We start from the raw sequence: 21,640 nt of genomic DNA, 5'->3' as shown, positions 1-21,640 counted from the left end.
GATAAATTAGCACGACTTTTATGGGACAATGTTCTCGGACGAATACTTGAATCTGTGCTCGGAGCAGTCATTGATTGGTCAAGTTCTGGGGATTTCTTTTTGAAACCTTTATGCCAATGAATGGCGATGTGTTTCTTCAATGGTAAGATACGGATGCAAATGTGATTCCGAAGCGTTTTTTTGCTTAGAGTAGTAGTGACACATCATTTGTATATTTAAAATTCGATCCCCATCATTTGTTCTTAGATATCAGATGTAATAGGGATGATCCCTTTCGAGAATAAAACAGTCTCAACGTACTCAGCTCTCTACCAATCTATACAACAGCTCTAATTATTTACATCATTAAATACCGTATGTATCTCATCTTTTCATGCATATGCTGATTCTTTCTTTGGCCTTTTTTTCGTTAATTAGCTTGTTCATGCATGGAAGTGTCGTTTTCAGTAAGATCCCCCGACCTTTACCATGACTTGGAAGGCGAGGAGTACGGCTGGCATCACAGTATATCTCGAAATAACGCTACAAATGATTGCTGATAAACTGGATCATCACCGGTTACCCTAGGAAAGAATAAAACAAAAGTAATTTGTAATCGACATTGCATTGACTTACCAGTTAGAGCAGATATATTCCGATGGCTAGCACTGTAGTAACTCATGCATTTAGAAGGGTGGTATAGATCATAGGAAATATTCTCGGTGTAGTTGCACCCAAATTAAAGGAGACAAACGGAATACTAGATATCATCTGACCGTACTTGGCAAAGGCATACTGCAAAAGGTGAAAATTACAACTAAAAATCTACACAAGGATTGGATCATATTTACATTCATTCACATCACTACAACCGATATTTATTTATCATCAGTTTTCACATATATAGTACGCTTTGCTGCGGAAAGAAAAGAGAAGAAAAACATGTAAATTGCACGTATACATATCTGGAAGGTCTACAGTGAAGTATCGAACGAGTTTACAGGTAATTCTGCATTGAGCCATAGAAACCGGTTGAACTGTAGCGAGATATAGAATCTTCGGGAGGCGGACATCAGTGGCGTTATTCAGGTGCACTTTGCGCCCAACACAACCCTGGATCTGAGTGATTATTGCTTTCATAGAGAGCTCCGTCCAGGCAACTTCGCGTTGTCGATGCCTAACTTTCTTCGCATTGCCAATTGTTTATGTAAGGATCGACTCTCGAGTTCAGCCTTGGAACCTCCGATTTCGTATCATCTCTATTTGTAGTCATATATCAGCGAAAACGAGCATCCGACCTTAAAACTAGGTATGTATTATCTAAGAATTTATCTTAAGCCGCAAAAAGAAACGTTCTGGAGCCAGCCCATCAAGTAAACATGATGGTATCAGCTAGCGACTTAGTCCTGAACGCCTACCAACTCCTGGACTTCCGGCTCCATGAAATGCCAAAATCGCGTAGACGGCAAAATATAATAAAGCATTCAACCAGCAAAAGGTATCACGCAAGCCTAGCTCCTACGCCTGCAAAGCGAGCTACAGTGGCAGAATCGGAACACATGTTGTTGCTTCCACCTTGCCACATACACATTCGATTAAGTGCGTCAAAGCAGTGGACACTGTTGCAAATGAAGAGATTCTCAAATCTGCCATGCCACGATCGAACTTTGAGATCCCGCTATGAACCAAGGAAAGTTATGATGCCCACGCCAATTCTGAAATGCACTTTTGGGCCTTCCTCTTGCAAATATGAGTGCAGGAGGAGTAGTAAAAGTTATCCTTTATTGATTCGAATTGCTTTGCATCGTTTGAGCCACTAAGTTTCTGGGGCTCTTTCTCACACCGCCTTGTGGTCAAGAGACTTGTGGACCGTTAATATGGCAACATATTCCCAATATGTTGCAAGCTTATTAGTTGAGGTCGGTTGTTTTCTTTGTTACTCTGCATTTTCGACCATGATTGACATAGAAACTGGATCCAGTTTCCCGATTTGGCAGTTTCGTCTCCGTTTGCATCTTCCTTTTGTGGAAACTGTCTTGCAATTTTGTTATAGCGATGGTGTGACGCGAACCCAAGAAAAGTAATTTCAATGCAAGCTTTGCTGATTCAGCACTGTATTCTTCTTACAGTCCCATACGCGAAATATTTTACAGACTTCAAGATTGATATTATTTGCAGACCTTCATGATTGTTTGCCGCTATCTGCGTGAACCCGACTTTATGCTAAACCTGAAGATTAAATTTTTGAATTTGATAGTGTCCATCATTATCCCAATAGTCAATCAGCTTATCCCACTGATACGACTCTGACAGTGGTATATAGCGATCCTATGTTATTTTTAGCCACAGGTTTTTATGTAAAGTACAGGAAAGCGTGTTAAATGAATCATCGTATTACAATGGCGCTGTTTAATTTCTGCAAGTGCATTATCTATCGTCGCATCAAACCGTGCACAGCCACATAATGGATTATTTCGTAAGCATTATGCCGTGGCCCAAGCGAAAGCAGTTGCACAAGGCCGAATGCCGGTTCCAAAATCTTCTATATAAACCATGATCCGTGATGCCAAAAATATCCCACCATTATCTTGCCAATACGATGAAAGCCACTTTTGTACTTTTCCTCGTCGCCCTTCTCTTTTACACCTGCCAAGCCACCTACTCGTGCCACTGCAGCTCCAAGACCAGCGTTTCTATGAGCAGCAACGCTCTTACGAAGAAGGCATACAATCATGTTCATTTCAAGGTGGTCAACTGTCCCGGCGATAAGTGGAGAGAGAGAAATCCTTTGTTCAACAACATCTCAACCTATGATACCGATGGCAAGCCCTGTCGTGACGCATTCATCAAGGCTTGCAAATCTTTTGGAGCCAAGACTGGATGGTGCGCAAACCTTTAGATTATTCCTAGGCATAGATCAAACATGTCCAAATGTATTTTACAATTTTGCTTGTAACAATATCTAGTTGGGGCAAATTTTAATAAAGATGTGTATTTCATGTCAAGAAATACCGCGAAATGTGGAGAGAATATCGTGAGTGCAGTATATGAAAATGAAGATAAGAATTTTTACGTTATGAGAATATGTATAAGGGACATGAGTATGGTAGTAGATAGATAGCAAGGGGTACGAATGTATCGATTTCAGTATATGGTTCTTTTGAGATGGCCGATTTTGCAAGAGTTGACCTGTAAAAAATGTGAGCAGCCGCACCTGTATAAACCATTGGCATTAACTAATTACCTTGGTGGCAAATCGAAGTGAGCACAGAGTTTCTCCAAAATGTTCGCTCAAAGGAGAAAGGTTGACAAACATGAGTGTTTTGCTATTGCCGCCTATACCAATACATCAGTACCTTCCATCGTCTTTTGTATGAACTACTAGAATCCTCACCTAGGGAGTTTTGCAAAAGATAGGTCAACTTGGAATTTCGGTAAGGAATATGACTTCCTTCCTTTTTGTTGATCAATGCATGGATCACATCTCCAAGGCAACTCAAGCTTTTATTAATTGCTTGTGTCTCCTTCAGTCTCTCTCCTGTCGCACCTGACACCGATAGTCGCTCCGAACCGGCTAAATCGATCAAATTCAAGGTGCCTTCTGAATGCTCACCCGTGGTTACGTTGTGGCCAAAGATTTTCAAGATGAACACGCTGTGACTTCGAGAGGACCGTTCGTTCATATTGGTAGCACCCGTCGCACGATTTCGCTTCGCTCTAGCAAGCATGTAGCTAACCTTGGCCATCGAATCCAAAGGCACTACAGGCGCATGGCGATCCAACATCGTGGTTAATGACATATCCATCCCACTGCTGAGAATATCAATTACCTGTCGTTATATCTGTAATTATCGTTTTTCCATCTGGGTCATGCCGCACTTCGTGTTTAATTTTTCCATACTCCGTTGGATCGCCCAGGAGATCATGGATAGTTTCGTTGTAAATTTCCATGAATTGACCCTCCATATTGTATTCCCAGTTGTATTCTTGCAGTTTCTGCGCCATAGTATATATTTGCTCAACTGCACGAGGAATCATACCAGAGGGCTGGCTATTTCCGTCAGGTACGCCCTCCATTGTATAAGTCTACACCACTTGTTTAGTGATCAATCTTTTTCCCCCATTGTAATTTTACAAACCTTTCCACTGCCCGTTTGACCGTACCTAATCACATAGTTCTTAGCTTTGCAAAATGCATCGATACAGTATGAAGTTGCTACTTACGCAAAAATGCAGACATTATAGCCATCCAGCGCAGATTGGATTAACTGAGAGATTTCCAAGTAGCAATCTTCCTGAGTGCTTTCTGGAGCAAATACCTAACAAGAAAATGAAAGTCATTACAGAGAAGCAAGATATATTGTCTTCGCTTTCATGACCAGATGCTTACCTTGTCGAAAGAGAATGAATATGTTTTCTTGGACAATTTGCCAAGTGAACTGTATGTCTCTTCCAATAATTCAATATTTTCTCCATCTTCGCCCGATATATGGATGCTCGCCATGTTCACTCCTCGCTGCTTCTCATGTTCTACATACGAAAAAATTAGTGCTGACACATTGAAACTCTGACAGGTGGTAGTACCTAGTATCGGTCGAATTCGACAAAAGACGCGAATATTTCCTTTCAATTCCTGGATGGTGTTGTGTAGTTTGCGACGCATTTTTTCTTCTTCCCGTAACTGTTCCTCCATTTGCCGGACTTCCCATTTCATCGCTACGATTTGATCATCACAAGCCTCTATTTTCTTTTGCCGCTCAAGTAGAGTCCCGTCGGTTTGCTAGAACGATCGTTAGATGTGTACATGCTATGTTTGCTTTTTACTCACCTCAACTTTGGATTTTAACGAATGTAACTCGCTTTCGACGTCTGCAAAACCAGTGGAGGCTTCCGATATGTTGGTCTGTGAAGACGTCATGAGACAAAGATCGGGTAGATGAACGACAATTATCGTTATCGTTGCATTGAAAAGATTATGTAGAGCACATACCTTTAGAGTACTGTTCGCTTCAACTTCGCGACCGATCTGTTCCTGAATTTGAATTATCCTGTCTTGCAGACTGGTCAATTCGGTATTTAAATCATCTATACGTTTCCTCGAGAATTCATCGTCGTGTTCTAAATCCTTATTTAGGGTTGTGTACTGTAGTTTGAGATCGTCGATGGCTCGTTGTTGATCCTCAGCTAATGCCTTGTATGTGTGAGCTCGAAATCATTTATGCCGTAATTCCCCATCCTACCGTACCTGCTTTGTGCTTTCAAGTTCCGTAATACGCTGTAAAAGCTGTTGCTGCTGGTCATCTTTCTCTTGCAACTTCGTTTCATAATCGCGTTTCAGGTTTTCCAGATTGCTAACTTTTAGCCTTGTGAGTTATAGTACATTAGTATTAATCCGTAAAATCGTTTCATACCTTTAGCTAGCTCTTTCTCCAGTGTCTTCTCCATATTTTCCATTTTCCCCTATTTTCAATTTTTAGCGCGGATTTTTATCTTGCATGCTATAAGACATTACTCTGACGGGCAACGCTATTCTTTTCTCTGCTGTGGTTTTATTGGTATCGGTAACCCTCGCACGGGCAGGTAAGGAAAGTGATCGATCAATTATTCGATTGCGATTAGCCGTCATAAAAGAATTCGAGGCTGATGGTGATGACGTTTTCTTCGTAACCTTAACAACAGCCGATCGTAGTGTTGCGTTGTTTGCTGTATCGTTTTTGATGCGCGAACCGCGTTTGGCAAAATCATATTCTTCTGTTGCTTTTCTTTTCCCTAGGTGAGACACCTGAGTATCGAAGTTCGACTCTCGATTCAGGCCCAAGCGCACAATGTTGTCTTTCGACTTCAGCGGTGCTTTCATCGATGTGTTGATTAAACAAAAGTAATGCGGAGAGATTGATCAGGGAGCTTCAAATTACAGGAACTTGCAACATTCACCGACTTTCGCGATCCCGCGTCGGCCGTCCATGTGACTGTCCTGTCCCTGCTCGTCGAAAATTAAGGGCATGCTGCTCACCATCCAGTCAAAAGGGGGGATCTTTGATATCCTTTAAGAAAAAGCTGAACTTATACTGTACAATATGCGAGAGTTTAGTATATGCATACGCAGTAAGTGTTCTAGATTGTATCAAAAAACTAATACAATAGTTCGTTTTTGGAGCAAACTATCTGCAACAAGTCGTACGCCTAAATTTTGGGTGCCACCTGCCGACGGTTACATTAGGCACAGAAATGCCTGGAATAAAATTTAGAGCAATCACTGATCGTTGCCCGGAATTTGGCGACTTTAGTCACTACAGCTGGTGCAATACAAACTATCATGCCATTTCTATCTCAAATTCGACAGCACGAATAATACGCGTCAAGTTTCCGATATATACTTCGCTTGATTCTCCCTCAAGTTGCGAAAAAAAAAAACAGAACACCAGAGCCTCAGAAATTTCATTAGAAGGACGAGAATCCGGAAAGCGACGGCATTACAGCTTGTCTTCAACCTTTCAAAGCATCAGTAATTTTAAACGCCGCCTGCCAACATATTGACTGTCAGTTGGCTGGTAATTTTTGACAGTGCTTACTCCACAATGACCAGCAGGTGCGTATGATTCCAAGGGACAAGAGACTTTTGGCTAACTATGTGTTTTCAGCCTTTCTAATTTGGAAGATCTTACAGATGACGAAGCGTTGTTCGAGGAACTCGAGAAAGAAGAGGATAACGATCTGGCCATCATCCGAGAGCAGCGCATCAATGAAATCCAGCAAGAGTAAGTGCAATTTTTCATGTCGTTTTAAGGTCCTTCCATTAATAACATTAAAGATTGCAACGACGGCAAATGATGGAAGATAACAAACATGGTGTATACCTCGAAATCGAAAAAGAAAAGGAGTTGATGGACACTACGACGTCTGAAAAATACGTCGTCGCCCATTTTTTTCACTCAGATTTTCGACGTTGTAAAATCATGGATACCCATTTGGAGGTAAGATGTGATCCAGCAGACTTTGCAAACAGAAAAATGACTGATTCGATCTTTAGACTTTAGCCAAAAAATATTACCAAACTAGATTCTGCAAAATTGATGTTCAGAACGCGCCGTTCTTGGTAGAAAAACTTCAGATCCGTGTTTTACCATGCGTCATGGCTTGGATCGATGGTTACGCACAAATCAAGTATGGAGTGATAGAAATTTTTTATCATTCGGTAGTACTAATATGCCTGTTAGGATGGTTGGGTTTGATGAGCTCGGTAACACTGATAGCTTTTCAACCGGATCGCTGGAAATGAAGCTTATTGCAGCTGGTGAGTTTGCATGTGTATAATAGCATACCAGAAATTTTCATTGACTCGAGCGTCTGCTGTTTTATCATCTTAGGCGTTATAAGACGGAAGGAAAATCCAAATATGGAGGCTAAACAGAAGAGTATATTTCAGAGCACAGCAACAGGCTCGGATTCCGAGTTTGATGATTAGATATTTACGTGGCTGTAATCAGGATGCTAAATTCATGGCATTAAAAAAATGTATTTCTCCATTAAAAAATAAACTGCAGATCGACGACCATCACTAGTCATATTTTGAAGGACATCCAGTGGTGTATTCCGCGGTAGGTTACATAGAAGAGATTAATGTATGCGATCCTTCGCCTGCTTTAGGATAGATTCCGAGGCTGTCATCGGCTGGAGTTATTGGTGTGTCGGTGTCATGCTCTAAATTATCGTGCTGTGGGTATTGTCGTTGTACTTGTTTTTCATCCAATATTTGAAACAAATGTTCTTTTTCTTTTGCAATCGCTTCACTGCGCGCCATGCGTCCATTGAAGGCGAAGGCTAAGAGCATGTTCGCCCCAGCAACCACAGCTTGGAAAATGAGAGCATTGCGCATGTTGTTGAGCGGCGTTCCTTTGGTATCTCGTAGCATATCCATAATCAGGATCATGAGGAAACCCAAGATTTGCGCGCTCTGCCAAAGAAGCGAATTACTGGTAGCGTCGGCTACAGGATAGGAAGCTTTTATAAAATGAATGAATTAAGTTTTCCTCTCAAAATGTAGTCTGCCTGTTCCTTACTTTCACTGCCTAATTCGATCACCGTCGGCACCAGGAACGAAAGGAAAAATTGGTTCATGATCATCACAAAAAGGATCGCTGCATAAGAATCTTCTCGAACTATTACCCGAAGCGGAAAATAAAGAGTGTTGTCAGTAAAAATTCAACTTGCTACTGGCACGACTTAACTGATGAATACAAATCCTACGTCGGTGGCAAATACAAGAGGCGCAATAAGACGCAGGAACAGTTTATGTTGCTTTGTCGTATCAAGCACCGGTCCCGCTACGGCTGATCAATTTTATGTTAATCCATGTGGCAACGAATACGAATATATCAATCAGTCACTTACAACATCCAAGAGTACCGGCAAAAAAGGCAACCGCATTCATCTGACCCGCCTCGGCATCTGTATATCCATATGGTGCAATAATCTGTGTGAATATCGTGCCAAAAGCGACGCTGAGACCAACATTGAATCCATGAACAAGAAAGAGGATCCAGAAGTTATAGTTTTTGGCCAGTAATTTGAGACCTGCAAAAAAAGCAGGTTTCGGCTGCGTACTTGCAACCGATGGCGGGGTTGGAGGCTTTGCCGGCATAAAAAGTAGTGGTACGAAAGTGGCAGCGCACATGAGAGCAACAATCATTGTCTGTCCCACCAGATTAGGATATATACAATTGATACGAGCTCTGTAGGCTTACCGTGAACGACACATCTTTTGCCTCAGTAGCGATATTTGGAATCAAAAACATCCCCAGAATTGCACCGTAATTGGATGCTACCAGCAATGTTAATCAATCGGTAGTCTGTCAGTCAGTCATACAAATTCATTGCTATTACCAACAAACATTCCGGCAGTGGCTCGTAAGTTCTCTGTAAACCATATAGATGCAAACTATAAACCGCGATAAAATGGTTAGCTGCAATGACAGTGATATAGAATATATATATTGTACCATAGTCATGATGTTGAGTGCCAACGGAGCAGCCGCGGAACCTATGACCTGACCAACCATCACCAGGGCAAATGAGGATGGTTCGGTCTTTGTGGCGATGTATCGAATGGCAGCGCCCAAGGTACTAATAAGACCTGCCGTAATCAACTGTCCATTCATCAGCCGCTATATTACACAATCCGTCTTTTTTTGTTCTCTTACTGAACGCTTGACGCCGAGTCTTTCGAATATCCATCCTGTAAAGAAGCTCACAATAACGTAGATCATGCCTTGTATATTTAAGAGCCAATTGACGGCAGTCAAGGAGACGTTAAAAAACTGTCCAGTAATGCCTGGAATCACACTGTAGGTGAATTGAAAGACGGAAGTGGTGGTTCGTAAAAGTACAAGCAACAATAACGCAAGCCATGCTTGCGGATAAGTCCTGAACATTCGAGACTGCAGGTCTACCACAGTTCGCCCAGATTCTGAAACTTCTTCGTCTCCCGCCTTCGTATTCTGGTCCAAGGAATGCTTGGGTTCATTTTGTCCCAACGTACTATCAGTCGCCGTACGATGCTGCTGCGATTGAACCCTGTCCATGTAAATTCAAGATAGATCCGGTGGTTACGAATTGAAAAGTAAAAAGGGTCTTTTCAGCCCGCTTTTATACCAATGATCAGTAAAAAAAAATAGATCCTTAATTTTCACCGAATTTACGGCTTTCGACTATTCTCAGACATATGATATTTTCATGAGAACAAAGACTATCGAAGCTGAAATGATGTAAAAGCCATACTCTGCTTTCATACATGAGGTTACTTTGCGTCTCAGCAACTTTTTCTGATGGTATGATTGAATACCAATACTATATATTTCTGTTTTGTACAAACTATCTTCATGTGATTCGACAAATTGCCAGGGGTAAGGATAAATAAGTGATAGACATTTGACAGTAAATGATTCATGATAATATTAGAATCTCGTCCATGGAATAACCCTATAATCTAATTGAGGGAATTTTATTTCAATTCATATGGTTATCGACGTCATGTTAAAACCACTAACTGAAGGTATTTTCTCTCGGTTTAAAGTGATTGAATAGAGTAATAAATTTTACCGAACTTTGCAAAATATTTTGAAGATCTTCCGATTTGCGCTCTTTTTTTCATTTTGCGATGCTTACATTATCATGGTTTCACCCGATCTCTGATATTCTCCAGTCTCTAAATGCATGCATTGATGCGCATATTGTAACCGCCGTTACGCGTTTTCATCAGACAATGCACGGCGATCTATCTCGGTACATGTATGATGCGAGTATTTCGCGTAAAAGGGTCATTAGCGGTGAGATGATTATTACTTCCGTGTTGCGGTTAGGCATACATTACATAGCTGGTACAGTTCCGCTTACGATACTTGCTGCATATTAGTCTTTTTTTCATCGTTACGGCGACTTTTTATGACAGCATCTGTCGCCCCTGCATCTATGCCAAAGAATGAATAGCATCATGTTAGCGCTTTAGCAAGCATGCTTGAGTCATAAGGACGTCACTTAACTTGAAGAATCAATACATTTGCCTTCCTATGCATCATCTCGTTGGCCGGGTTTTCCAGTTTTATTTGTCATCCAGTATCTGCCCTGAGCATTCTTCTGCCCTTTGCAGGAGTCGTTCGCTGCTTTCAATGTATTGGCTGACGGTTCCATTACATCATTTCTATAGTATCGATGAGGGGCAGCAATATGAAGCGTAAAGCGTAAGTCATGATCTACGTACTCATCTTAATTAATACCAAACCATATTTAAAATCTAGAGCCATCATCTTTGTCATTTCGTAACCAGTGGAATACTGTATTTGTTGCCATCCAGTACGAATCTTCAGCATGATATTTCATGTTTTGCGATTGCAACAGTGGATGCATGACGACGTGGATGAAGTTTTCAAAACAGCAATAGCCGTCTCACTTTTTTTTTTGTGCTACTTTCTTATATTCTTACATTTGTGTGGTTATGGACATACTGGCGAACAAAGGTTGAATTCTATCTACTCACAATAATGCTGCGTCTCTTTATTATACCGTTCCAATGCCAATAGAGAGATCCTAAATGATACTACGTTCCACGTCATTTTATGGCGGTGATTATAGTAATTCATAGCCAATGTCCTGCATAGTCTACGAATCGGCTTCTTCTCTTGGAATATTTGTCCTTGAATTGGTAGCCGATTGCTGTGCCGTCTCGACAGGATTTCCAGCCATTCTGCCATTGAATAAGTTGCTGTTATTTTGGTTATTTTGGTTGTTCTGATTATTCTGGTCATTCTGGTTATCTTGATGGTTGCGATTGTTGCGATTGCCGAATCGGAACTGACGCACATAAACAAGCCAGCCTACGATGACACACAAGCCGAGAATCATTAAGCCCTCGATCAGCTCATCCTCTTCCCATTGGTCTTCCTCTTCATCGTCGGATTCTTCATAACTATCACTGTAATAATCGTCTTCTCTCTCGAGTTGCTTCATTTGTTTTCTGTATTTGCGTCTTAACTCTTCTTCCGAGTTATGCTGAGCTTGATCTGCATCGTCATGTTGCGTTTCAATTTTTTCACGTAAATGTATCGAATCACTGTCATCGTTTTTCCATAAGTCTGTCTTCTCCTTGCGATCAGATAACGGAAGGTCGTCGTCGCTGGCGGAACCCCAGAACCATTCCCAATAAGCTTTTGCATACAACTTGAGCAACGATAGCTTCACAGGCAGGTAAGCGTCGGGGTTCACTTCCAGGATATTATCATACGATCGCTTCGCCAGATGGAAATCTTTTGATACGCCGATACCGTTCTCCAACATCCAACCGAGGTTCCACATGGCGACTGGGGAGAGATCTTGTTGAGCAGCAGCGCGATAGCAAGCTGCAGCCTTTTCGTAATCTACGGACGTGCCGATTCCTTTGAAATAATAATCACCCATCTTCACACGAGCATCCACATTGTTTTGATTAGCGGAACGTGACCAATATATTAACGCTGTCTCCGATGCATTAATAACCGATCCAGGATTATACGGCAGTTTAGTTTGAATAGGTAGTTGGAGCAACTGCTTGTCTATTCACCAGGATAAATCAAATGGACACAGTTAAGCAAAAGAATATCATGTAAAGAGCGCCGAACCTAGCCTACCTGTATCGAGGATATACGCGACATTGGCTTGCGCAATCTCATAGCCCTTTTCTGCGGCTAGCATGTAATGAAGCAGAGCACTGTCAAGATCGCCATCCATATACGCGTCATACGCGGTTTCAATGTCTGGGGAAAGCCAGTCACCACGTTCAGCAATTGCTTTATAAAACTACACAAACGCCATTAATGCGGTATGAACGGGGCATCACGCTAGCTATACTTACAGATACTGCCATAGGGCACGAAGCCTTTAAACCTAAGCCGGCGTAATTCAGTTGAGCTAGATACCAGTACGCAAGTATATGCTTTGCTTCAGCAGCACTGGAAAATTGCTGGATAGCAAGGCCCAAAGTTTTTTCGTGTTTTAAATATTGAATGGCTAAATTGACTTGAGCATCCGGGTTCTTCATTTTTGCAGCGGCCTGGAAATATTCGATTGCCTTTTCACGATTCTATTGGAGGCATGAATTATTATTAGATAAACGTCATACAAGTTCCACAATGTCACTTACAGGAGGCATGCCGATGCCTTCCAATAGCATCACTCCTAGCCCGTTCAAGGACATGGGATCCTTGAACTGTTGGCCAATTGAAAACCATTCGCGTGCCATGCCAATATCCTGCTTTACGCCTTCGCCTCTCCAATACATTCGTCCCAAGTAACCAGCAGCTTGACCAACCGCTTTTCCTTTCTTGCTATTGATGAAAGCCTCTGTAAGCTTGCCGGGTGGAGCCAACTTTGTCACTCGTTGGAAATAGCCAAAAGCTTCGGCAAAATTTTGCTTTATGCTTCTTGACCCTTGATAGTAAGCTTGGGCTAACATAAGCTTCGGATTGTTTAGTTACATTTTGATCGACTATGGGCAGCGTTCGGAATGTGTTACCTGGGCATCATAGTCTGATTTGCTTTGTGCAAGATATTGCCAGTATTGAAGAACTTCTTCGATGCTGACAGATTTCTGTGATACAGCGTTATGGGAGCGAAGCCGTTTATCGATAGCTATACCAGTGCCGTAACCGTACACACCACCATACTCGTCCGACAATCGCACCTTTGTCGGTGGAGGAGAATGGCCGCCGGGAGGTCCCGAAAGGTAATAGTCAACCGCTACGTAGAGGATGAGACATATGTTCATGCGAACAAATATTGACTTTATCAGTTTACCTTTTCTTGCCGCGCTTTCATAGTAGTAAACAGCGTCCTCACATTTCTGTTCTGTGGCAATGCCTAACAAATGACGATAGCCTAGTGTCATTTCGGCAGATGTATCTCCGCCATGAGCAGCAAAGGTATGGTATATGCTGGCTTTGGCTTGATCGCGAGGAACGACGTGTCCAATCCCTGTGGCATAATAAAAGCCGAGCATTTGCTGGGCTGTGGTATTTCCTTTGGAGGCTAGTTGCTCGTAATATTTAAAGGCGGCATGATAATCGCGAGGATGTGAATAAGTGGCGAACTAGAATGAACACTTGAGAATCAGCGGTGAATTCTCGCTTGAACATGCATGAACAGCCTTACAAAATTCATTTCCGCCAAAACAAGCAAAGCGTCATTATTTCCGTAACCGTTAGCGGCTTCTTGAAGTTGGTGAACCGCTTTCTGCAAGGCAGGGATCATGATGTTCGAAGACTTGTGTTCAGATTCCGGCTCTTGCTCTTTACCGTGGATTTCAGAGGACATGATGTTTTTCCACGCTTTTGCAAAGAAATGTCGAAACCCTGACCCGGTTCCCGTCAACCCTTGTCCCACTTTCGAAGGCTTTCCATTTTTCGCTAGCCGTCGCTCTATAGCATCGAGATTCCGTCGCGCCTCTTGATATAAAAGTTGGCCTGCAGAATCTACCCATTAGCACAAAGTCCATTGGTACTACCGCAGCGTGCAGCGGGCACTGTACCAGTTTCTCTCGACTCCTTTGAATAGTAGGAATTTTCGCTAGATGTTGACGCGTATGTCATCTAATCAGATTATTAATAGAGTTCATCTGTGCTGTGGGTATAAAAAATTACCTCAGACAAACTAGCCTCCAGGGCAGTAGCCTTCATTATAAAGCACAGCAAGATGGCTACAGAATAATGAGTGATGAGCTTCAATGTGAAAAGCATAACGATAACGTACGTAATAGCAAAGCCCATCTTTGCTTCCAGTGTGAACCACCCTCTGCCATGAGGGAAAAATATAAGGAGACTTTTTATCAAAGGAAACGAACCAAGCAGTGCACCGGTCAATCGTAAGTCACAGAGATTATGCGGCGATCGGAGTCGATTCCAAAAAAGTCTTCGCACACTGACCATCGATGATGCAAAGAAATTTTTATATACAGCGCCAACCGGAACTGGCCTATCTTATGTTTGAATAAAGAATACGAATCATCCCTTTCGTAAAACGTCAGGCAGCACTTCCACTTGGTGCGATTATACCTTGCATGAGGCCTTTTTCAGTCCTATGAAGGCCCCTTATTAAGGGTCGTGGTACGATCATCTTCAAACCATCGATTTGTACTAACTACGTAGCATTGCCTTTTAACATCCTACATATAACCCTCCCTGTAATATTGCTCCGTAATTTGAGACAGTTCAATATTAGACAGTTGGGCTTTCGAATTCCTTATTAATGTTTTTCCCCATGAAGCAAAAGGAAATCAAAACGATAAAAGATGTTCCAGGAGGAGTGCAATTGGCCGTGTATTAACGAACCTAGCAACCGTAGCACGTATGCAGCCAGCAGATCGACCATACCTGGCATTTTTTGCCATACTGTTGTAGCATCGCATTAACAGCTTGGAAACACACGTGGGTCCCCAGCAACGTATGGAAGGGTAGGGTTCCGCGAATCTGCATTTCCATTATTCACATGCCCCAATCTTACGAGATATCCGTGCGCTTTTAAGAATAACAACCCATGATATACAGTACGTTGGATGTTCGATCTCATCGAATACGTACTGCATCGATGACAAATCAACCTACATGGCGTCACCTTTGCAAACTCCCGCAAGCCTACTGATATCCATCATACTTCGTTGATAAGATAAAATCCTACTTCCAACGGCGTTTAACTTAAAAACAAAAAACATATATAATAGATCGCAAGTAAAACGACTATCCGCCATCTCTTTGCATAGCCCTCAGGGTCTCCCCAACATTGGTGCCACCGCCACTCCGCAATGGTCCAAGTTCTGAGCGTGCTGTCTTCTGCGGCCACCGTCATACCAGCGTGTCTTTTAGTCCATCACCGCAAATTCGTAGCTCTCAAATTCCCACATAGTACAGATAACTCGTATGACCGATTTAGAAAGAATATCGTGGCGAGCTTGCGGAATATCTGATCTATCAACGTCAAAGGGCCAATAATTGCAGCCTCGACAAAGGGCCCCGGATATGTGTGAACAGTATATTCAGAGCTTCTCCATCGATGTCAATATGCTATTTACAGACATCAATTCTAATCCACAATGCGCAATGGGCACATTGAAGATCGAAATATTCTTATTTGGGCATCAGTCAAAGGAACAAAAAAAAAAAACTTTCTGTGGAAAATTCGGTTCACCTCACAAATTTTGACCTCCGAAAAAGGTAAAAAAAAATTTCGCAGATTCAAGCAAATGTTAGATTCCCGAAAGATTTTGTCATTCAAACAATGGATCAATTGCAGGAAGAGAATCACCGTCTTCGTCAACGAATTCAGGAACTTGAATCCCAGTTGGCCGAGCCAAAAGTGGAGACGGACAATGTACCTCCTTTTCAACAAGTGGACAAACTCAGCAATGCTGAGATTCGGCGCTTTGGAAGACAACTGATTCTTCCTCATTTTGGCAAAGCAGGTAGATTCTCGGTTGTCGATCGCTGTTACCTATGCAACTACTAACACACATAAACAGCTCAACTGAAATTAAGGAATACTTCCATTCTTGTCGTTGGAGCTGGTGGCCTGGGTTCACCAGCATGCTTATATCTCGGTGCAGGAGGTGTAGGCAGGCTTGGTATCGTGGATCATGACACTGTAGATATCAGCAACTTGCATCGGCAAGTCATTCATACACAAAATCGACGTGGAATGAATAAAGCTGTATCGGCGATGATGAGTGTTCATGCGTAAGTGTATCTGTGAAAATGCTCTACTATCGATGCTGTTGTACTCATCAATCTTCAGTATTTATCCCGACTGCGAAGTGATTCCATACACTTTTAGTTTGGATAGCTCAAACGCATTAGATATTATCAAACAGTGCGTGTTGACATGGGTTGAAAATTTATGCATTGCTAATATTATGCTAGGTATGACATTGTTGTTGATGCCACGGATAATGTTGCTACGCGATATCTGCTTAGCGATGCATGTGTGATTGCAAAGAAACCGCTTGTTTCAGGAAGTGCCCTGCGGTATGATGGACAGGTAGGCTTGTGACGGCTCATTTATTGTAGCTAGCTCATTAATGTGCTTTGGCATTAGCTTACGATCTATAACTACAATAATGGTCCTTGTTATCGGTGCCTGCATCCAGTTCCGCCGCCAGCAGACTCAGTTTCCAAGTGTTCGGATACCGGTGTTCTCGGTGTTGGTATGTATGCTAGAGGTTTTATCGTAATCTCTCTAACAAATCACTTCTAGTTCCGGGTGTGATTGGTACTTTGGAAGCACTGGAAGCTATAAAGATTGCCATCGGAGCAAATGGTGGGTAATGCGATTTTTGAGTATTGGCAATCGTTAACCTAAGAATGGTCATTATCAGAAAACGAGGCACCTAGTTTCCTTATTTTCAGCGCATTAAGTTCTCCTACATTCAGGACGATGAGACTGCGCAATAGGAAGAAGGATTGTGAAGCTTGCGGTGATACGCCAACGATAACGAAATTGATAGATTACGTTCAGTTTTGCGGCGCTTCTGCATCAGACCAAGTAAGTTGGCGATCAATTTTCTTTGACACACGAAGCAATTATTTGACCCACATTTGAACCAGAATTTGGCTACACGGCTTTTAAAACCGCATAAACGTGTCAGTTGCAAAGTGAGTCCTACCAAAAACTGCAAATTCAACGATCATTTCGGCTGACATGTGATAGGATTACAATGCTGTGTTGACTTCGGGCAAGCCGCATCTGTTGTTGGATGTCCGACCTGAGATTCAATACGATATTTGCGCTTTACCGAACAGCTGGAACATTCCTATCGACCAATTACAAAAGCAGATTGACAAAGTACAATCCAAGATGCAAGAAAACACAATTTCACCTGATGATGGTACGTGCAAATTTGTTTGCGTTTTCGTAACGAGAACAAGAGTCAAGTTATTAAAAAAAGCCAAAAAAAAACCAGTGTTTATAGTGTGTCGTTTGGGGAATGATTCACAGCTGGCTGTGCGTATGCTGGAGGACAGAGGCATTAAGGGATGCCGTGATATCATTGGAGGACTGTTTCAGTGGTCTACCGACGTTGATGCATCGTTCCCTGTGTATTAAAAAAATAAAATAAACAGCGCATTCATTTTCAGCAACTGTTCCGCGGCTTGATGATATCCCCTGTAGAAAGATGTTTTTATTCCCTGCCATTCGGACTTGTTTATTTTTATTTGATTTACCAGTCATTTAAGATGGCCTTGGTGTAAAAAGACTAGGTTCATCTGTTTATAAATTCATTACTGGGTGTCTTTTTTATGCCTTTTATCTGTTATTAATGCTTTGAATGAATTGTCTCGAGAGTAGAAATCCAACACCTTTGATATCATTTTGCTTCGCGGCAGATTATTCCGAAACGCTACTGACTGCCACCGGCTGTACTTTCAAGCCGTTGCTCCGTCTTTTTCCGCAAAAACGGTGTTAGTGACCAATCCCTGAGCAAGCAATCATCATTGTAAAGGGAGTATGTTGCCGCTGATCAGCTGCTAGTTTGCCTACAAATCAACATTTGTGCAAGGGAAATCGATTCTAGAAAATCGTCATATTTAGGGCCAAGTGGGTTGCTCAAAATAATGGTGAGAAAAATAAATAAATATGCTGAGTTTTGATTCATGGTACGGATTTTGAGGACCGAGAGCTGTCAAAAAATAAACCTTAAAAGCACACACAAGAGAAAAGCAGCGATTGGTCCACACGTGGGAAAAAACTGCCTTATTAGGAAGACGCGTCTCGAAATCCAAACACAGGCAGCGGTGGCCCTCCCCGGGATTGTGGAGAAAACTTGGAACGATCGCCGACCACGCCACGGAAAAGTGGACATTTTTTTTCTCCTCAGAATTTATATAAAACATTTCCCCACAGAATCCTTGATTCAATTTCTTTTTTCGCTTTTTCACACCTTTAAACTTATGTATCGATCGCTTTCCTTCGCCGCGGTCCACACAGTTCGTCCGTTATACCGACGGCAACTGGGTACCACCATTGCACGCTCTCTCTCCACCCAAACCGCACAAAATATCAAAACAAACACTAAGCCACGACGCCTCTTCAAAACCATCTCTGCCAGTGTCGCCCTTACCTCAGTGTCTTTGGGTTACTTATTATACCAACCTGGTTTTACAGGTTCTCATGTCGCAGCGGAAGCTGCTAATATTTCTGATTTCGGTGCCTCTTCCCCTTCCACTGTTGTTGCTGACCTGAAGAATGAGGAAAGCCGCATCGCCATTAGCGGACGACCCACCCAGGAACTCTTGTTAGCCCTTGGCGTCTATAAATTGTGTACTTTCCAATGGCTTGTCGAAGCTGCTCCCCACATTATCCATTTTGCCGAATCCGTGCATCTGCTTCAGCCTGTCCTTTGGTTTGTGAAGCATACCTTTTTCGAACAGTTTTGTGGTGGTGAAAACCCTGAAGAATGCGTGGAAACCATGGATAAGCTCTCGAAATCTGGTATCCACTGTATCCTGGATCTCAGCGTGGAAGCTGATCTCCATCTCGATGACTCGCATGTTACTCTGGACGACGGCCTTCATCAGCACAAATACTGGCGCGAGGAACAACGGGCTAATGTCCTCTTGGGTATGACCAAGAATTGCATTCGTACCGCTGCTCAAAGTGGAGCCAAGCTATCTGCTGCCAAGCCTTTTGCCGCCGTCAAGGTGACCGCTTTTGCCCCACCAGAGTTGCTGTTGCGCCTGAACAACGCTGTTGTTTCCCTCGAGAAGCTGTTTTACGATAATCAAGAAAACGGACTCATTTCTGTCTCTACCTTGGAGAGAGCCCTGCAGCAGTCGTTGCCTCCAGCCCAATCTCAAGATCAAGAAGCTCAGAGATCCGCCGTTTTGGGACAATTGAAAGAAAAGACACAACACTTGGATTACCTCACTTTCAGAAAATTGTTCAGCTTGGAAGGTCCCAACCGTGACATTTGGTGGAAGACTCAGGATCAAAAAACAGAGGATGATGTGTTGTTGACGAATTCGGAGATGGAAGCCTACGACCGAATGATGGACAGAGTGGATCAAGTGTGTGGTTTGGCTCATGATTTGAATGTTGGTATTATGATTGATGCCGAACAATCCTATTTCCAAGAAGCCATTGATCATGTCGCTATCCATTTCGAACGCAAATACAACAAATTTGATGCTCAAGGAAACCACTCAGTGACCGTTTTCAATACCTGTAAGTTAATGTTGTTGGTTTTTTTTCCATTACGCTGTTATACTAATGTATGCTACCCGTACACTAGATCAAATGTACACTAAAGCCTCCTCCAAGAAACTGCAAATGGACGTTGAATACTCCAAGCGCGAAAACTTTGCTTTTGCTGCCAAGCTGGTTCGTGGCGCTTACATGGTTTCTGAACGCAAAGTAAGTTTCAGACAAGTCTGTTTTGATAATTTTGACGAACAAACTGATTGACTCTTGCTTTTCTGTCAATAGCGTGCTATAGAGTTCAACTATCCCTCACCTATTCACGATTCTCATGAAGATACCAATACATGCTTCAATAATGGTGTGCGATACTTGCTTGGTGAACTGCATGACTTCCAAGAGAAATCCGGCAAGCCTTTGTCCGCATCTACCGCTCCCATTGTCTTCATGGTAGCCAGCCATAACCGTGAATCCGTTATTATGACAGTCGAGGAAATGGAACGCCGTAACATCTTACCTACCGCGGGTGTTGTGCACTTTGGTCAATTGTACGGTATGCAAGATCAGTTATCCTACACTTTGGGCAAGAACCACTATTCCATCTACAAATATCTTCCTTACGGCACCGTTGAAGAAGTGATACCCTATTTGTTGCGTCGTGCCCAGGAGAACTCGTCTGTGTTAGGAAGTGTTGGCAAGGAAAGAAGTTTGATGTGGGAGGAAGTGAAGGATCGTCTTGCTGGCTCTCTCCGTTCTCCAGCAAAAGGAAGCATCTCTGCCTCCGGAACCACCGCTAAATCAGCGTAAATTGCCGCCAACCCATACAGGATCATCACATTCGGATGCTTCCTATTGTTCCCCTATTTCTCTCTATTTTTGGTATAGACACTACATTAATTATATTCAACTTTGTGCATAGCATTCGATAATTAAACTTATCATTCTCATTTTACAATTCTCTGTTTTGGGGTGCGTCATACTATCTGCTGGCAAAGTTTTGTCCATGGCAACTAGTCTGCGGGGTTACTGTTCTGAAACTGGCATCGCTACCGACATTGTCCGCTTGAAACGTGAAATTTCGAACGGTTTGTTTCGATTCCATGTGACACATCGTTCCGCGGGCAAGTTTAGCGTTATTCATATTGTTTCGATTGACGTTCGAGAACCCTACGAGCAACTATTGGCAGCACCACCGTTCATTAGACCAAATGAAATAATAAGAGATTAATTGCAGACATACGAGGATTTCCCTGGTCCTGGATTTGGGTTTCTTAACAATCTTTCATTCAATATTGCGATCAATTTAATCTCATCATGAGAAACGAAATTCCATGGTTCGTTGTTCGGTTATTGTATGAAGCATGTTTTAAAAGCCGCAGTTAGAAACGTGGGGATGGGGCACTGCAGCCAATTCAGGAATGATTTTCCCTACTCGGTCATGGCCTGTAACGGTCTTGCAACGGTTCCTCCTAAAGTCCGATGACGTTCCATGGACATGGTGTCACGATGTCAGAATTAGGAAAGTTACGCACAGACCTGTCACATATGAATTATTATAATTTACTCAACAGTTACTGTATATACCCTAAAAAGATCCATTCCTGAAGGGTCGGTTGCGTTGACGTCGTTTGTGAAGAGCATATGATCCCTATGAATTTCGCGAATTGGCTCTAGTGGCTTCCGAGCTGATTAATTTATGATTAAAAAGGCGGGGGGTATGCATTGCCATAGTTCATATATGTTGGAACAGTTGAAAATATATCATTCACTTCAGTTGCTTCAACCATCCTATGAAGAAATTTGTTTAACATATGCCTGTTTTATTGGCAAATGGTGCTATCATCGTAGTTATAGTTTTGAGCAGCACCGCGCTCATTGCTAGCGTTTTCGAGATGTACGCTGCCGCTCGTTTCTTCCATGTGTTCTATGCAGGGCTTCTATATATGTGATGTCT

The 21,640-nt window shown here is 42.4% G+C and overlaps 8 protein-coding genes across 8 annotated transcripts; 4 read left to right on the top strand and 4 right to left on the bottom strand.

Moving 5' to 3' along the window:
- The first annotated feature begins 2,504 nt into the window (after positions 1 to 2,504).
- Positions 2,505 to 2,978, top strand: BYT42DRAFT_579700 (uncharacterized protein). The gene has a single exon (XM_051569426.1). It carries the CDS (start codon positions 2,543 to 2,545, stop codon positions 2,876 to 2,878), a length of 336 nt encoding a protein of 111 aa, XP_051421363.1. The 5' UTR covers positions 2,505 to 2,542; the 3' UTR covers positions 2,879 to 2,978.
- Positions 2,979 to 3,123: 145 nt separating this feature from the next.
- BYT42DRAFT_616401 (kinesin) lies at positions 3,124 to 5,424 on the bottom strand (the record flags this gene model as incomplete). Its single annotated transcript, XM_051572060.1, has 12 exons — positions 3,124 to 3,168; positions 3,224 to 3,315; positions 3,374 to 3,739; positions 3,810 to 4,065; positions 4,119 to 4,143; positions 4,204 to 4,298; positions 4,370 to 4,509; positions 4,564 to 4,759; positions 4,808 to 4,882; positions 4,970 to 5,170; positions 5,225 to 5,334; positions 5,391 to 5,424. The coding sequence occupies 12 exons, from the start codon at positions 5,422 to 5,424 to the stop codon at positions 3,124 to 3,126; spliced, it is 1,635 nt and encodes a 544-aa protein (XP_051421362.1).
- A 1,242-nt stretch (positions 5,425 to 6,666) lies between these two features.
- BYT42DRAFT_62995 (thioredoxin-like protein) lies at positions 6,667 to 7,513 on the top strand. Its single transcript, XM_051572439.1, has 5 exons — positions 6,667 to 6,737; positions 6,791 to 6,953; positions 7,010 to 7,143; positions 7,197 to 7,273; positions 7,347 to 7,513. The coding sequence occupies exons 2-5, from the start codon at positions 6,807 to 6,809 to the stop codon at positions 7,442 to 7,444; spliced, it is 456 nt and encodes a 151-aa protein (XP_051421361.1). The 5' UTR covers positions 6,667 to 6,737; positions 6,791 to 6,806; the 3' UTR covers positions 7,445 to 7,513.
- Positions 7,337 to 9,410, bottom strand: BYT42DRAFT_622054 (major facilitator superfamily domain-containing protein; the record flags this gene model as incomplete). The annotated part of the gene is made up of 8 exons (XM_051572375.1): positions 7,337 to 7,980; positions 8,040 to 8,138; positions 8,208 to 8,309; positions 8,371 to 8,671; positions 8,724 to 8,800; positions 8,863 to 8,917; positions 8,979 to 9,125; positions 9,180 to 9,410. The coding sequence occupies 8 exons, from the start codon at positions 9,408 to 9,410 to the stop codon at positions 7,583 to 7,585; spliced, it is 1,410 nt and encodes a 469-aa protein (XP_051421360.1). The 3' UTR covers positions 7,337 to 7,582.
- Positions 9,411 to 11,133: 1,723 nt separating this feature from the next.
- BYT42DRAFT_548197 (uncharacterized protein) lies at positions 11,134 to 13,818 on the bottom strand (the record flags this gene model as incomplete). The annotated part of the gene is made up of 7 exons (XM_051565999.1): positions 11,134 to 12,062; positions 12,138 to 12,306; positions 12,362 to 12,589; positions 12,650 to 12,964; positions 13,022 to 13,245; positions 13,303 to 13,594; positions 13,657 to 13,818. The coding sequence occupies 7 exons, from the start codon at positions 13,816 to 13,818 to the stop codon at positions 11,134 to 11,136; spliced, it is 2,319 nt and encodes a 772-aa protein (XP_051421359.1).
- On the bottom strand, positions 13,558 to 14,380 carry BYT42DRAFT_62911 (uncharacterized protein). Its single transcript, XM_051572432.1, has 5 exons — positions 14,254 to 14,380; positions 14,145 to 14,200; positions 14,033 to 14,070; positions 13,657 to 13,967; positions 13,558 to 13,594 (listed from the first exon to the last, which is right to left on the bottom strand). Exons 1-4 carry the CDS (start codon positions 14,300 to 14,302, stop codon positions 13,808 to 13,810), a joined length of 303 nt encoding a protein of 100 aa, XP_051421358.1. The 5' UTR covers positions 14,303 to 14,380; the 3' UTR covers positions 13,558 to 13,594; positions 13,657 to 13,807.
- A 1,372-nt stretch (positions 14,381 to 15,752) lies between these two features.
- Positions 15,753 to 17,777, top strand: BYT42DRAFT_579690 (adenylyltransferase). The gene is made up of 10 exons (XM_051569425.1): positions 15,753 to 15,958; positions 16,016 to 16,229; positions 16,288 to 16,362; positions 16,413 to 16,530; positions 16,588 to 16,696; positions 16,747 to 16,809; positions 16,868 to 17,034; positions 17,097 to 17,144; positions 17,200 to 17,377; positions 17,453 to 17,777. Exons 1-10 carry the CDS (start codon positions 15,775 to 15,777, stop codon positions 17,593 to 17,595), a joined length of 1,299 nt encoding a protein of 432 aa, XP_051421357.1. The 5' UTR covers positions 15,753 to 15,774; the 3' UTR covers positions 17,596 to 17,777.
- Positions 17,778 to 18,427: 650 nt separating this feature from the next.
- BYT42DRAFT_579687 (FAD-linked oxidoreductase-like protein) lies at positions 18,428 to 20,600 on the top strand. The gene is made up of 3 exons (XM_051569424.1): positions 18,428 to 19,713; positions 19,781 to 19,902; positions 19,975 to 20,600. Exons 1-3 carry the CDS (start codon positions 18,441 to 18,443, stop codon positions 20,491 to 20,493), a joined length of 1,914 nt encoding a protein of 637 aa, XP_051421356.1. The 5' UTR covers positions 18,428 to 18,440; the 3' UTR covers positions 20,494 to 20,600.
- The last annotated feature ends 1,040 nt before the right edge of the window (positions 20,601 to 21,640 follow it).

The sequence above is a fragment of the Radiomyces spectabilis genome (genome assembly GCF_025331425.1).
Source record: "Radiomyces spectabilis strain NRRL 2753 chromosome Unknown BYT42scaffold_10, whole genome shotgun sequence".
NCBI classification, from domain to species: domain Eukaryota; kingdom Fungi; phylum Mucoromycota; class Mucoromycetes; order Mucorales; family Radiomycetaceae; genus Radiomyces; species Radiomyces spectabilis.
This window is presented reverse-complemented; position numbering and strand designations above follow the sequence as displayed.